The 17,056-nt window shown below is 48.3% G+C and overlaps 1 protein-coding gene across 1 annotated transcript in view; it reads left to right on the forward strand.

Annotated features, from left to right (window-relative positions):
- The window catches only part of HFM1 (helicase for meiosis 1), a 2,890,879-nt gene that overhangs the window by 2,588,082 nt on the left and 285,741 nt on the right, over positions 1-17,056 (forward strand). Inside the window, exon 33 of the mRNA XM_086925623.1 lies at positions 5,176-5,276. Within this exon, the coding sequence (XP_086781749.1) occupies positions 5,176-5,276 (101 nt within the window). The remainder of the gene's footprint in view (positions 1-5,175; positions 5,277-17,056) is intronic.

Consider the following 17,056-nt stretch of genomic DNA (forward strand, 5'->3'; position numbering starts at 1 on the left):
GCAGGGCCCCACCGGATCCGGTTCTGGATACGGGTCATCGCCGGTCGACCTTACGACCTCGCCGGCCCCCAGGGTGTCGCCCCGGCGCCGTCCCAGAATGACGTCATCCCCGGTCCTCCCCTCGATCAGGGTCTGGCGCTGGAGCGGCGCCACTCGACGCCGCTCTCGACGCCGATGGGAGACTTCTACTTCTATGACCCAGCCCCATCATTTGACCCTAGGTACCAGGAGATGGGTGGTGAGTCGGATTAGGAGGGGTCTGAGGACCCTCTGGCACGTGAGTGCCAGCCTTATCAGGACTGGGCAGGTGACCTAGGGGATGCCAGTGGTTTGGACACTTCGCCAGACACTGGTTCTGTCTCCCCTCCCGCCGTGGCTTCGGAGGAGGGGGCTACTTATAGTGTGGTGTTGACGCAGGCGGCTAAGGCCTTATCCCTTGAACTCCCTGTCGCGGCCGTGAGGACTAACCTCCTCACGGAGGTCCTTAAACCGCAAGCAAGCTCTTCGGAGCCTCTGTTGCCGTTTAATGAGGCCTTGTCTGACGTTCTTTTGGGCACCTGGTCCAGGCCCGCTACAAGTCCCCCTGTAGATAGGAACGTGGCCAGACGCCACCGAGCCGGGCGGCCCTTGCTTCCTTTCCACCCACCCGACCCCGAGAGCCTCTAACTCCCAGACCGCATTCCCGACGGCTCCCCCCGATTGGGAATCCAAGAGGTACGAACAGTATGGAAAGAAGATGTTCTCCTCACTGAGTTTGGGGTTGCGGTCAGTTAACACCACGTGCCTCTTGGGCCATTATACCCACTCTCTGTGGTACACGGTCGCGCTGCCACAATGTCCGGAGGAGGCCCGGACTAAACTCGCCCAAGACCTTGCGGAGGTTCGAGATGCGGCATGGTACTCCATCCGATGTGGGCTGGATACAACGGACTCGATAGGCAGAGCGATGGCAACGACGGTGGCGATTCGTCGCCATGCCTGGCTGAGGTCCGCCAACTTTTCCTCTGATGTCCAAAACACCCTTATGGACATGCCGTTTGATGGCCGTCGCCTCTTTGGCCACAAGGCAGACAGTGCGCTTGAGCGCTTTAGGGACTCCAGGGCTACGGCCAAGTCCTTGGGCCTGTCGGCCCGCGCCAGCAGCCTGCTGCCTTTCGCTCCTTTCGTGGCCAAGGAAGGGGCTCCCCACATGTCCTGCCAGTCAGGGGCCACAGACTAACATCCAACGCGGTGGCGGACGTGGTAACCGCTGTGGCGGTGCCTGGGGACAAAGGCAAGGCCAGTACACATCCACCCCCGCAGCATCCGCCTCAAAGCCCTCCTAGTTCGAGCTTTCAGGCCCACACGACGCCAGTGGGGGGCAGGGTTCGCCATCGCCTCCTTCACTGGCGCACCATCACTTCGGACAGGTGGGTGCTGCAAATCGTCTGAAGGGGCTACTCCCTCCCCTTTGAGGCGACCCCTCCAGCCATGCCACCGCAGTACCACCGCTTGTCGGGGGATCACTTGGATCTTCTGTGAGAGGAAGTTACGGCCCTCTTGGCCAAGGGGGCCATCAAGCGCATTCATGGGCCAGAAGTAGGGTGTGGTTGTTATTCCCACTACTTTCTGGTTCCCAAGAAGAGCAAAGGGGGCCTACGCCCTATCTTGCGGAACATCAATGGCTTCCTCCGGAAGGAGAAGTTCAAGATGCTGACTTTGGCTCAGGTCTTAGCTGCCCTAGACCCAGGAGACTGGATGGTAGCGTTGGACTTGCAGGATGCCTATTTCCACATTCCCATCCTGCCGGCCCACCAGCGCTACCTGTGGTTCACGGTAGGCCACAAGCATTTTCAGTTTACCGTGCTCCCCTTCGGCCTTACCAGCGCCCCACGGGTGTTCACGCTGCGGCTTCTGGGGCTGATGGCCTCCTGCATCCTTCTGGTGCATCACGCCAGGTGGCGGATGCGGGCTCTTCAGTGGGACCTGAAGTTTCAGTGGGCCCAGCATCAGGGCAACTTGTCCAACCATGTCTTGATCTCGGAGGGCACTGCAAGACAGTTGCAATGGTGACTCACGGACCGCGATTGGGTCAGCGGCAGATCCCTCTCCCTACCCCAACCGGAGCACGTAGTTGTGACGGACGCGTCCCTCCAGGGCTGGGGGGGCCACATGGGAGAGGCAGAGATCAGAGGCCTCTGGTCTCCGGCGGAGTCCCGGCTCCACATCAACCTTCTGGAGCTGTGGGCGATCCGGCTTGCACTGAAGGCATTCCTCCCCTCTGTCCGGGGGAGTGTAGTGCAGGTGTTCACGAACAACACCACCGCAATGTGGCACTGCAACAAACAGGGCGGGGTGGGGTCGTGGACCCTATGCCAGGAGGCTCTGGGCCTCTGGCAGTGGCTGGAACATCAGGGCGTGACTCTGGTGGTTCAACACCTGGCAGGTTCCCTGAATGCCAGGGCGGACGGACTCAGCCGTTGGTGCATGATAGATCACGAATGGCGTCTGAACTCGGACGTGGCGCAAGGCCTCTTTCAGCAGTGGGGAGAGCCTTGGTTAGATCTATTCACCACAGAAGAGAACGCGCAATGTCATCAGTTCTGCGTGTTGGAATTTCCAAGTCGGCACTCGCTCGGAGACGCTTTTCGTCGCGAGTGGAGCTGCGATCTATTGTACGCCTTTCCGCCTATACCACTTCTGCCCAGAGTGCTGAAGAAGATCAGGCGCGACCGGGCCCAAGTCATCCTTGTGGCACTGGACTGGGCACAAAGATACTGGTATCCCGAGCTACTCAGCATGTCTGTCGATCCCCCGATTCGTCTGCCTCTTCAGGAGGACATTCTGTCGAGCAGCAGGGGACGGTCCTCCACCGTAACCTGTCCAGTCTCCACTTACATGGGTGGAGATTGGGCGGCGGCAGTTGAGGCCATTTGACTTGCCTCCTGAAGTCTGTAATGTGATTCTGGCAGCCAGGCGTCCCTCCACAAAATCGGTGTACGCCTGCAGGTGGAACAAATTTGTGGCATGGTGCACAGCAAAGGCTGTGGATCCCCTTTCTGCCCCTCTTTCAGAGGTTCCCCTCTTTCTTCTTTCTCTTGCCCAGCAGGGCTCTGCTCTGGGCACTCTAAAGGGCTATCTCTCTGCCATTTCCGCCTTTTTTGGGCTCCCTGATCAGCCCTCTATGTTCAAGTCCCCAGTTGTAAATAGGTGTTTGAAGGGCATCACTCATATGTTTCCTCCTGTTCCTTTCGTGATGCCTCAGTGGGACTTGAACCTTGTTCTGACCTATCTGATGAGTGCTCCTTTCGAGCCACTTCATAACTGTCCTCTTCGTCTCCTTACTCTCAAGACTGCATTCGTGGTTGTCATCACCTCTGCCAGGAGAGTGAGTGAGCTCCAGGCTCTTTCCTCTAAACCTCCTTTCCTTTCTGTCCATCCGGACAAAGTTGTGTTGCGGACGCGACCCTCTTTCCTGCCTGAGGTAGTCACAGCCTTCCACATCGGGGAGTCCATCACCTTGCCCACCTTCTTTCCGCCTCCGCATCCCTCGAAAGAGGAAGAGAGGCTCCATCGTCTGGACCCAAAACGTGCGCTCTCATTCTATTTGGATCGCACAAGCCAGTTCCGGGTGGATGACCAACTTTTTGTTGGGTACGTGGGCGCTAAGAAAGGTCGGGCGGTGCACAAGCGAACCATCTCTCGTTGGGTCGTCTTGTGCATCAAGGTGTGCTATTCTTTGGCTAAAAAGGAGCCTCCTGTTGGGCTGAGGGCCCATTCCACTCGGGCCACAGCGGCTACTACTGCCCTGAGTCGGGGAGTCCCCTTGCAGGACATCTGTCAGGCAGCTACGTGGGCCTCGCTGCACACGTTCCCAAGACACTACTGCCTGGACAGCCAAGTCCGGAGAGATGGCTTCTTTGGCCGTTCCATTCTCCAGGACTTTCTGGTGTGATCATTGGTTCGCATACCCACCTCCGGGGTTGGTTTGCAGGGGTATCTATTCTAAGGTAAGGAATCTAATAGTAACCTGTTTCTTTCAGATGCACAAGTTACTTACCTTCGGTAACAATATATCTGTAAGAAACAGTAGTTAGTATTAGATTCCTTACCGCCCCACCCATCCTCCCCGTTCTGCGAACCGATATCTAGGGTTAAGGTCATCCCCTTTCAGGGCCCTAGTTTCATGCCACTAGTGCTGGTTTTTATCATGGCTCTGCGTTTCTGGCGCGGAAAAGCTGTGTATAAGAACTGACATCAGCGCGTGAGGGCGGTGTCTAAGTACTCCGGCGACGTCATCCCGGCGCCAACGACCCTGACGATGGACGCAGAGCCGCAGACGACGCCTACCGACGCGCAAGGGTACTGCTACCCAAAAGTTTCCGGATCCAGTCTGACACCTGGGGATATTCTAAGGTAAGGAATCTAATAGTAACCTGTTTCTTTCAGATGCACAAGTTACTTACCTTCGGTAACGATATATCTGTAAGAAACAGTAGTTAGTATTAGATTCCTTACCGCCCCACCCATCCTCCCCGTTCTGCGAACCGATATCTAGGGTTAAGGTCATCCCCTTTCAGGGCCCTAGTTTCATGCCACTAGTGCTGGTTTTTATCATGGCTCTGCGTTTCTGGCGCGGAAAAGCTGTGTATAAGAACTGACATCAGCGCGTGAGGGCGGTGTCTAAGTACTCCGGCGACGTCATCCCGGCGCCAACGACCCTGACGATGGACGCAGAGCCGCAGACGACGCCTACCGACGCGCAAGGGTACTGCTACCCAAAAGTTTCCGGATCCAGTCTGACACCTGGGGATATTCTAAGGTAAGGAATCTAATACTAACTACTGTTTCTTACAGATATTTCGTTACCAAAAGGTAAGTAACTTGTGCATCAAGTAACTTTCAGCCGATTCCTGCTGTGCATTAGGGAAATGCCTATAGAGTTTTAGATGGCTTCTCTTTTATAGATTAACCATTACTATTCAACAGGCATTACTACGTGGTTTGATTAGTCTCCTTAATGTGTATAGGGTGCTGCAGATGATTTTACTGCAATCTTAAAATTGAATTAAAACATGTCTAAATTATCTTTTGTAACAATTTTAAATCGTTTTTTTCCAATTCCAATGAGTGTTTGAAACCTAAAAATACCAACTGTTTTATTATTCTAATAGTCATTTTCTAATTGTAACCAAGGGCTGAATATAAACAGAAGCCTGTTTTAACTTCAGTTGAAGAGCCGAAATCTGGTGGTGTTCGTAATAGCTCAGAGCAGAAAAAGAAAGCAGCACACTATAGTAAGTTTAAATTTGTATTACTGTACTGCAAGCTTTATAGTTAAGAATTATAACGTTTATCAAGTTGTCTGAAGGCAAAAGTAAGAGAGTGTGCTTTGTACCGTCTCGTAATAGATGCAGCCGTTTGTGAAGTGGAAGGGCCTCCTCAATAAACAAGCATTGGCATAGCCAATAGGTCTCGCCTTTGGGACCTTATAAGTGTTTAGCCAAGCAGCACATTATAAGACCCAATGCGTAACAAATCCTAAACTAATTCAATGAATACAGTCTGATAATCATCAACAACCTTCCGTATAAAGCTTGAAGCACGCAATGAGCTTGTGGCGCACTTCCAACAATCAAAAGCATGTGTTGCAAGTTATGCTCATGCAATGTGAGAGCAACATGGTGGTTACACACACCTTACATCTTATGCTCCATGTCAAGCCACCAACAAAAAGCACAGTATGCTGTGGCCCTCGCGTATGGGGGATCATTTGTATGCACCCTCCACTCTCAGCTATATCCAAGCTATCCCGATACTCACATGGGAGGATAGGGAAGGCCACCCTCTGCCTTTTCTCAAAGATTTCTCCCAGGCGCAGTCTGTGCTCTTCCCTGTCTAATGAGCAGTTCAGAATCCGTTTATTGCCTAAAAGAAACAATCACCCACAGACTGTAAACAAACCTGTGAGCCCAGACAGGCAGTAGAGGTGAGGCCTACAGGTAGCGGTGCAGGGAGGAGGAACTTGGGCTGGCAGAGGCAGAGCTTAGGCAAGGGAGAAGTGTTGCAATAGGAAGAGGTGTGGAGGAGATTGCGGAGATTAGAAGAGAGTTAGTTGGAGGTGAGAACCACTGTGGTTACCGTCTTGGTCCTTCCATAGTCACTGCAAAACACCCAGCTCATTAAAACATCTTCTTGTGTTAACCGTTCAATTGTACTATTTTTATTGAGTCACAGTATGTTTCCTAAAACTCAATGCTAATGCTTCCGCTCTAGGCTTGATTGATAACACACATCACAAATGTATTTCGCGCAGTGATAGCTAAACTTGTGTAATTTGTGATGGTTCCCAACCAGAGCATTACTATTTTAGGTTAGGACTTTGTTCCAAAATGGCATCCATGTTTTTTTATGAAATAGAACCCCCTAAACCCCCATTATTTTGCTGCGTGAACATTGCGCATGCGCAGACTATGAAAATGGTGGGGATATTAACAATTTGCCTGACTTAAAGTTGTCTGGCTCTGGAGACTTGGTACCGCAGTGTGTGAGCTGTAGTAGCAAAAGAGTGACTGGGTTATTTCAGTATGGACAAAGCTGTTGTGCACATTCCAATCAACTCGCCACTACAAGTATTTAGCCCGGCATCAGTCTGTGTCACATGCGGAGTATCTGATTTAGAATTTCATATATGGTGCCCAATAGTATGACCCTTAGTGAATAAAAGACTTGAGTCCTAGCGGTGAGGAGCACGTCAGGCAGCAGGCGTGTCTCCAGTCATACATCGTGAAAACAAAGATGAATGATTAGTGCCTTTCGTATTTAGATAACCAACTTCGGAAGTCAGCGCTTGCTTCGTGAGACTGTACCTCCCTTTTACACACACACCCACCCCCCGCTTAGGGTGGCTAGATACTGTCCACACCCATCTGACATAGGCCTGCATGACAGGGACGCTACTTCACCGGCGCTGCCAGGGAGTCACTCATTGGGCATTTTCACCCTGAGAGCCTGAAACTGAATGGTGCCCATGAGACAGTGATGGGAAAAACCTGCCCTCGTAGGAGGTCATGTGTTATGTAAAACAATTATTTTTTAGCTGAATTTGTGTATCCCCATACAATTTGTGCTTTTTGGGATCGACCTGTTGTGGCTTTGCATGCGTCACAGATGCCTTCTTATATGGAGATCTGTGCCTCAGTGCTCTCTTGTAGATGAGGGTGGTTTCCAATCCCTTGGAGAACAATTGTCTTTAAGATAGGGGCCTGGTGTCAGAAGCATGAAGAGCTGGAAGGAGGTCACAACCGGGAAGCGGCACCCTTCACCCCCTCCCCACATCATGTGATTCAGGGCAAATCACTTACTCTCCCAATGCCCAAAAAAAGACTGGCATGTCCGATCAGGCGCAATGAGCCCTGTGCATGTTTACACAGAAGAATAAACATGCTGCTTAAATTGTTCACCCGGATAGAGCCATGCCAGGAACGCCCCAAAAATACCTAGAGGCATGAGCAGTGTTGGACTTAGCCCTTTTTGCAGGGTCATTCCTGAACTTTTTGCCCTCCTCCTGTATTTTGTCTGACCTGTTTTTGTTGATTTTATGACTCTGGGCACTTTACCAGTGCTGATCAGTGCTAACGTGCATATGCTCTCCCTATTGCAAATTGATCTATGGATTAGTTATTCCATGATTGGCTGGTTTGGTTTACCTGTCAGACCCTAGTACAGTGCACCAGGAGTGTCCAGGGCTGGTCATTCAAATGCTGCTGGTGGGCTTGCAGCACAGGTTGTGCCACCCACAGAAGCAGCCTTGTAAAATGTGTCTAAGGCCTGCCATTGCAGAGCTTGTGTGCTGTCGGGTACTGCCATGCTGACTGGGCAAGTGCACCCACTTGCCAGTCCCTAAACCTTCCCTTTTCTTCATATCAGACACCCCTATTGTAGGCCCAATGGCAGGGTGCATTGTAAGAATAAGGTAGGACATGCCCTGGTGCGTGCGGCACGTCCTAATAGTGAATTACAGCCATTTTCAGTTTTCACTATTGCAAGGCTACCTGTTCTCCATAGGCCGGAATGGGCAGCTACATTATTACATTTTATAATCCTAACTGACTCAGGGAACATGGTAGAAATTCGAGTTTAGTATGCCTGAACTCAGAATGATAAAGTACATCTTTTAGTGAAGTTGGTTTTAACATTCTGTGTTTGAAAATAGCACTTTTAGAAAGTAGGTAGTTCTTATCAGACTACCCAAGCCTGCCTCTGCTAGGTTGTGTATTACTTGTCTGGAGTTTGAGTGACAGGGCTGGGGGATTCCAGGACACAGGATGAGTCAGCCCAGTGGTGAATAGAGAGATCTGCATGTAGATGGGAGGGAGGAGTTGCACCTGGGACCTGAATAGGACTGTGCCTGCCCCCCACTGTGATGGCTCCACCCCCTGTGGTGCGTCTGATGTCTCTGCCCTGTACTGTGAAAGGAGAGAAGGAATCATGTCAACAGAGTGCTCCAGGGCTGTGCTTTTCCACCACAATGCTGGCTCCACTCCTTTGGGGCGTCTGGTGTGTCTGCCCTGCACTGTGAAAGGAAAGAAGGAGTCATGTAAATAGAGTGCTCCAGGGCTGTTCCTTCCCTTTACAATGCTGGCTCCACCTGCTGTGGGGGTTCTGATGTTTCTGCCCTGCACTGTGAAAGGAAAGTCATGTAAACAGAGTGCTCCAGAACTGGTTTGGACTAGGCAAAGGCCCGTCTGCCCTCAGAGGACAAAGGATTTTGGTGTATAAATATTGGGACCCTGATCTCAAGAAATTAGATCACTTTTTGACTACAAGAAGAAACCTTTGTTGAGGAGAGGAACCTGAAGAAACTGAGAAGAGACTATCCCTAAGCTGAAGTGCTGCTTGGGGGATTGGCCTGCAGTGGTTGTCTGACTGCCAAACAGAGGAGAGAGGAACTTTGTTGGTACTTTCATCAACTTGTGTAAGGATCTCCAAGGGCTTGGAACAGAGCTTGCCTCCTGATGAAGTCTCAGGGACAACAGACTTCACCCACCAGCGCCTCACGAGTTATCCTGAAGTGCCTGCAGTTGTGTTGGACTTTTTGGGAACCTGCGTGTCACAAGGAGCTGGAAGCGCGACTCAAGATCAAGAGGCGTGTCGCAGAACTGCCGCTGCCGCTTCACAACATGAAGCGCCTCGCATCGCCAGAGGAGAGGATTGACATTGCAGCAGACGCCGTCGCATCACCCATAAGCGTGTCGCAGGAGTAGAGGATCGACGTCGCATCAGACGCCGCCACACTCTGAGAAGCGTGTCACAGGTACTGTCGCGGCTCATCGCCGGAGAAGAGGATCGACGTCGCAGCAGATGCCGCCGCATCACCGGAAAGTGTGTTGAAGGGCCTGTCGCGGCTCGCATTGTTGTGGAAGCTACTCGCATCGCCAGGAGAGAGGATCAAGATCGCAGCAGACGCTGCCGCATCACTGGGAAGCGTATCGCAGGACCTGTCGTGGCTCGCATCGTGTCTAGCACCTCGCATCTCCGGGGGAGAGGATCGACGTCGCATCAGATGCCTCCACATCTCCGAGAAGCGTGTTGCAGGGCCTGTCGCGGCTCATCGCAGAAGAAGAGGATTGATGTCGCAGCAGACGCCACCGCGTCACCGGGAAGAGTGTTGCAGGGCCTGTCGCAGCTCGCATAGTTGTGGAAGCAACTCGCATCGCCAGGAGAGAGGATCGACGTCGCAGCAGACGCCGCCGCATCACTGGGAAGCGTATCGCAGGGCCTGTCGCGGCTCGCATTGTGTCAAGCATCTCGCATCGCCAGGGGAGATGATCGACGTCACAACAGACGCTGCCGCATCACCCGGAAGCGTGTTGCATCAAGGAGAAAGCGCCATCTTTATTTCTTTACACCAGAACTTTGCCGCATTTCCATCGCTGCAACACTTTTGTTGTGGAAGCGTAACGCATCGTAAGGTACATTGACCCAAAGTGTCGCATTTTAAGAACTGAACAGAACTAAGCTAAAACTACCATTTTAAATACAGTATTGTGGTTTTTTGGCTGATAAGTCTATATAGAGAATACTTATTTTTGATATAAAACCTGTGTGGTGTCCATCTGTAGTGTTTCACTTGATTACTGTATGTGGTCACAAATTCTTTAAACACTGCCTCTGAGATAAGCCTGTCTGCTCGTGCCAGGCTACCAAGGGGGTGAACAGGGGTTAGTTTAGGAGTGTACCCCCTTACCCTGACTAGAGGCAAGGGTCCCTATTTGTCACAAGTACTTTCCTGTGCCAACTAGAGACCTCCAAATCTAACAAGCAGTCAGCCTAAAGGATGCCGCCAGGAGGCGAGATAAAATGCCACAAAAGGCCCTAGACTCACTGCATTACTGATGCTTCCTCCTGGCTCAGGTGTATACTACAGGGGCAACCCAATTAACCCATAGGCCTCTGGGTATGTAATACAATCGAAAAAGAAAATAAAGCTAATAAAATCTAATTTATATTAATGTATACATTCTGTTTGTTTTTGTATATATGTACAAATTGTGTATATCTATGTTAAATGTGAGATACTAGTACTTTATGGAGAAACATGGTTTAATTAAAAGAAATAGTTAAACCACGTACATGGAGATTATCTGTGTTTGATTGGCTGGCTAGTTGGAGAAACTCTATACACAAAATCGTTTTTGATTAAGTTCTGTGTAAAATGATTAATCCAAGAATGGATAATTAATGGTATCCATTCCTAAAATTAGATGAACATGTAATAATTCCGTAGGCTTTATTTTTTTTTATTTTTTGATTGTCCTCCTGGCTCAAGAGCGTGAGAGGAAGGGAGGAACTAGCGATGTGGTCAAGTTGCATTAAAAAAAGCGACTGGAGGGTGGACGGGAGGCAAGCAGTGATACGAGTGAAGTTCAAGCTGCGACCTGGCAGGGGTGGGGGTGCAAGTAGCGAAGGTATGCCTCTGTGGTCCTAGAGAATTCCAGCAGGGCGAGTGACACCCAGTACCGAGATGAGAGCCACCGATCATGCCGCTCATACATAGCTAGTGGTGGAGGTGGGGCTTTGCACCTGAAATGTAGGGGGTTAGTTTTGGCAGCGCCGGCGCACTGCACACGGGGCCATGTTGAAAATAAAAATGCAAGTAGCATGCTGCTGTGCCACACAGGGGTGCCGGGCATAATTTAAAGAACGGAACTAACTCTGAAATAGACACGGTGAGAGGCTACATGAGAGGACCACGCCTGTATTTAATTCTGATGCAGTCGTTGCCAGCATGGCTCACAGGTGTGGGGGTGAGGTGTCATGAAGGGAGAGGGGGTTTGCGCAGGAAGGTTGCGCTAGTGGGTGTAATAAAAAAAAAATCGAAATGAAACTTACCTTTCCACTGGCCGGGTAACACGTCTTCACTGCTCCTGTTCTCCTGCTTTCCTGTCTCCCTAGGACAATCACTACGCTGCCAGCAGCGTCATTATTGTTTGGGCTGCTACCCAGCCAGTGGCTTATTGGGAGGCCATTTTCTGGAGAAGAGCAGAGCATGACAGGTTTGGGTGGTCCCAAAGGGCTGACCAAACAGTCTTTGCACACTCAGGAGTGGGCTCACCGCTCCTCCTCTGCCCTGGCTGCACAGCAGTTGCACCGCCCACCCTCCCACCCGCAACCAAACATAAAATGGTAATAACTTACCTTTTTATGTTTCTGCTTCTCGCACTGCGAGAAAGCAGTGGGGCGACGCTCATCCGACTTAGTGGAGGAGCCGCCCCTGTACTGATGTTATAGTGCTGCGGAATGAATGAACTTCAGTATTTATGATATCCCCATTTCCCTTTTAATGCAGTCATATAATTTGGGCCTCCGCTACTATGATTTCTCAGTAGTGTTTCAGACATTCCCCAGACATCACCCTCTCTTGCTCAAAATCAGAGGTACACAACTGCTGTGGTTTGGGCTTTATAATGACCCCTGATCGCTAGGCGTGTCCTTTTGCTTTTCTATACGGCATGGCTGCGTAGTTCCTACTTGCTCAGTTGTGTGTGATTCCATTGGTCAATTCTGGCTTAACTGCAAATTACATTCTGGGACTTGCAGTTTACATTTTAGGAGTGCATATCCTGGCCTGAAAGTGCTGATGGTTAAAATGTCATGACGGGCTGCCACATATTTCAACACAACACAATTCAACTCCACACAATTCCACAACTAACTAATCCAATCCAACCCATATAATTCCACTACACAACACATACATACACTCCATAACACATAGGTAAAAGACACTGGCATTTACAATACCAACAGCTCTAACACAAACTAATGCGAGACTGATTGCATTTCCAATGCTTGTTTTTCAACTGGCCCGGTCGCAGCATTCACCAGCACACTCCCTTTGTTGTGACACTAAGGCTGCCATATTCAGGCGTCCTAGTTCATTAGCCAAAAACAAGTTGCATAGTTTAGTAACTCTCCCTAGCCTCCAAACTGTATATGCCATGTTCCTTTGAGATCGCTGGTTATGAAAGCGCACTCAGCGCCCTGAACATAACTCCCACTCCGAACATTTATACATGGAAAGGTCAATTTTTCTGAACCTCATGCAACACCTCCCTACCTTTTGTCGTGCTTGAAACTTAAGGAGCAGCTTTTTCATTACAGCCTAAGCATATTCACCTGGTTTCTGTTTGCCCCACTTGTTAACATCAGAGAGCCATTCCTGAACTGATCTGTGGACCCCCATCCAAATCATTCACATTATGGGCATTGTTAGCGTGGCTCCGGAAGGCCAGCCCCTCATTTTAAATGCCCTTACAGAGCAGAATGTTGTGTCTGTTAGGCAGGTGTAAGGTATAGTCTTTCTTCCATTTCATTGTGTTCATGATGTTATTCTGATGTAATGACATTCCGTATGTTCACACGTTCCACTTCTTGCATACTCGAGGAGAATGTATCTTCAAACATGGGGCGGCGATGGGTACATGCTTTGCCCCCAGTTTCGCGGGGTTGTACCTGGGCTGGTGGGAGAAGTTAGTGGTGAGCAACATCTCCCACTATAGTGCCCACGCCGTCCTTTGGATAAGGTACATAGACGACATTTTCTGCGTCTGGAATGGCACACTTAATCAAGCTAAAGAATTTGAGACTATTATCAATGATAACTGTCTCAATCTCAAATTCACTAGTCAAATGAGCCAAACACAACTTGAATTCTTAGATGTGAGTTTGGTAGTTAAGGATGGGGCTCTTACTAGCTCACTATTCCGCAAGAAGACTGCGGGAAATAGTCTCCTGAATGCCGATAGCTGTCATCCGGCCGCACTCATACGCAGTATACCGTTGGGGGAACTCATCAGGGCCAAACGGAACTGCAGCACAGTTGACAGTTATGAGCAAGAAAAACAATTAATGATGAAAAGGTTTACTGCTAGGGGATACTCTAAGAAAACTATCAAACAGGCAGTAGCTAGAGTTGCCCAGATGGAGAGGGGGGACCTCCTGATCGCAAAAGAGTGCCAGAGAGACGATACTATTCGCTTCATAACCAACTATGATTGTCAATCATGGGAGATAAGGCGAGATTTGAAAAAATTCTGGGATGTCCTTAGATTGGACAAAGACCTACAGGAAACAATATGTGATACCCGTTCAGTCACATACAAAAAAGCTAAATAACTGAGAGACATCTTAAGCACTACACTAATTAAAGAAAGCCCGAAACCTAATGCGATACAAGGATTTTTTCCCTGTAAGAGATGTAAGGCGTGCAGATTTAGCAAAAATTGTAAATCAATCAGAATTTCATCAGACCAGGAGGAACACAAAATTACCAAGCATCTTAGCTGTACCACCGAATACGCTATATATGCGTTACAGTGTCCCTGTGACAAATTTTACATTGGTTGCACCACCAAACAAGCAAAACTTAGAGTCCTAGAACACCTTAGGGCCATAAAAAATCTTAATCAGCAGTACCATGTGGCGAGACATTTTGCCTTAGAACATAATCAAAACCCTAATTTGTAAAAATTTGTGGTACTGGACTGTGTGGACAATAAGGAGAGAGGTGGCAATCGGTGGCTTGATCTAAGAAAGCTGGAGTCCAGATACATAATCAAGTATGATACGATTCAACCTGTGGGTCACAACCTCGGGGAAGAATTAGCAGTCCACCTTCGAGATTAAATCTTAACTTGCATGACTGGAACTGTTTGTAGCGCACATACTGACTGAATCTTAATAACTTGCAGCCGCCTCTTTTGTGATCACTGCTAACTTTTAAAAATATCTAATTATTTTAATATGCACATGCACAGTATATTATATATTGGTGTCGCGGACATACGGGCTGAAATATACTGTTGTTTCTTGTTGCAGGTGTTGGATTCTTTGACCACTTGGGCTGAATTGTGAAAACTGAGAAATCCATTCTACAATACACCAGATGGTGCATGCCCACTGGGGCGCTATCCCTAATTTTCATAATATATCCAATATGCATAATGATTGCGGGACTTTTCTTTGTTAATTTGATAATCTGTATGTGGTATTTGTCAGGATCATTGCCACAAGATAGATGCACACCGATGCTGTTTTGTTTTACCATTTGAGCAACACTGCTATGCAATGTGATTATACAACCTTTCCATTATGAAAGTAAATAACTTTCGTGTATATGACAGGGCACCACTCACAATATTGCTATCACATCAATTGGTCTATGCCCACTCGGGCACCACCTCGTTTAGCTCTGTCAGGCCGTTTTCAACAAGTGCAGTATGAGAAAATATGTGGATATATCCATGACCTCATAAGAATGCGAGGCATCTATTTATCATGATTAATTTGACATCAATGTTCTGAAATTTCAAGAATTCTGCATTTTCTGTTCAAATGTAATGGGCCCTATAATGCTTGATGCAAACGTTATTATTTACAATGGTTTGTGGGAAAACACGTCTGAGTCGAAACATTGTAGCTCTGGTAGTATGTCTTTGATGTCTATCACCACGTGGTATGTGTAACATTGTGTCTGTTTCACTTTAAAAGTTTGGCGCGTTTACCTGTACTCCACCCGTGAGCAAGAGGTAGGCTTACCTCGAAACGCGTAGGGGCTGTTTTTCCGCCAATAAACCTGAGCACTGAAAATTGAATTTGTGCTTCGACTCTGGTGTTTCAAGATATGAACATTACGCCAGGAACTGAACATTTCTAAGGTTTGGCGACCCTGTCGAGCGCCCGCTGTAAAAGAGGCAGAAGCACGCCATCTGTGTGTTATATATATATATATATATATATATATATATATATATATATATATATATATATATACATATATATATATATATATATATATATATATATATATATATATATCCTACTGGCGGTCGCCAGTAGGTAGTTATAATTAGGATCTACTTTCCATAGGAAATCCGCAACATTCTATTGGGATTAACTTTGGCGCCGGTGGACGAATCTTCGCAAATTTCTCCAAGAAAATGGCCCGCTCCGCTCCTTCCTTGAAAGTTTAGTAGGGATTCGTCAAGCGGGGGCCGAGATGAAAGGGGGGTCCCAAAATGTGTTTTCCTCATGTTAATTTCCATAGGGCGGTCAAACTCACTTTTAGCCCAAACGGCTGAATGGATTTCCACCAAACTTGGCAAAATTGTAGGGACTGGTAGCCCGATGTGCCTTTGCTATGTCTCAAGATATGTGCTCCAGTGGTTTTTGAGTAATTTAGGTAAAAAAAATATATATATCTATGGCAGCGCCCCGGTACGCGCACCGGGGAGCGCTCCGGGCGCGCCACGCGACTTGCGCACAGAAAGCTGATTGGCTCTCGGGTGTCTGTAAACATTCGAAACAGTCCGGAGCGGCCGCCATCTTGTGTCTCGGTAAAATCAAGACATAAGAGGTGGAAAAATCAAAGGGGGAAATGACCATAAGGGGGCAGGGATAGACCCCCCTGCCCCCCTAGGTTTGATGTGGGGGCCATAAAAGGGCCCAGCGGGGCAAAAAAAAATAATTGTTTATTTTTGATTTGCGCGGGGGGAGCGCCTGGTACGCGCACCGGGGAGCGTACCATGGGGAAAAAAGAATGACAGACTTTTCCAAAAATGAAGCCTTTTTTTATAAATTGGAGGTAGTTCTAAAAAGAACTGTTTTTTTTCTTCTTTTTGTTGTTTTATATTTTTTTAATGTTTTTTTGAACATTTTAAACTTTTTTGGGGTTTTCTGAACAGTTTTAAATTTTTTTTGTATTTTTCATGGGGAGAAACAAAAAAACAGGGAATTGAAAATCGCTCAACTGGAGCAAAAAAAAAAAAGAAAAGAAATAATTAGGGTTTATTGGGGCATTTGTGGTTGTCCCCAGCAAGGACGATGAGCTTTACGCTCTGTTCTCCGTAGGAGATGGTCTTCCCACAATATTTACAGATAATTCGGAAATCTGCAAATCGTGACTGAATGCAAGGCATCGTCTCACTTGCCTTTGATCCCGACGGAGTGGGTTGCTTTCTTTTTGAGGTGGTGCTTGTGGATTGGGGAGGGTTACTGGCCAGTTCCCTCATCTCTGCAGCAGAATAGTTTATTGGATGCTTGCGCTGCATGTGGCGAATCATCGTGTTGTTTCCAAATGAATATTTTTTATTAGGGTTCCCCCTAGAAAGTTCCATGCCACAGATTAGGCAAGTCACCTTGGCTGCATTTACTTTTTTCTTCCCCTCTGGGATCGAAAAAAAACTCCCATATAATGTGTGGTCTTGGCTGGTATGGGGCTTTTTGTTCTTCAAGCCATCTTCTCCTCCCCTCTTCCTCCTCCTCCTCCTCTTCCTCCTCTTGTTGACCACCAATGAAATCTTGTGGTGGTCCTCTTGGTGGTTGTGGTGGTGGTGGTGGTGCAGATGCACCAGCTGCTGCTGCTACTGAAGCCATTATAAAGATCAAAAAGGTACAGAGAGGTACAAACAGGTCTTCCTAAGTCAAAGGACAAAGTCAGAATAAGGAAAAAAGGTGGGGTCTTTCATCCTTTTGAAAAAAAAAATGTATTGAACCAATGAAAAGTGTTAAATTC

Source organism: Lissotriton vulgaris, chromosome 1_1 (genome assembly GCF_964263255.1).
Source record: "Lissotriton vulgaris chromosome 1_1, aLisVul1.2, whole genome shotgun sequence".
Taxonomy (NCBI): Eukaryota; Metazoa; Chordata; class Amphibia; order Caudata; family Salamandridae; genus Lissotriton; species Lissotriton vulgaris.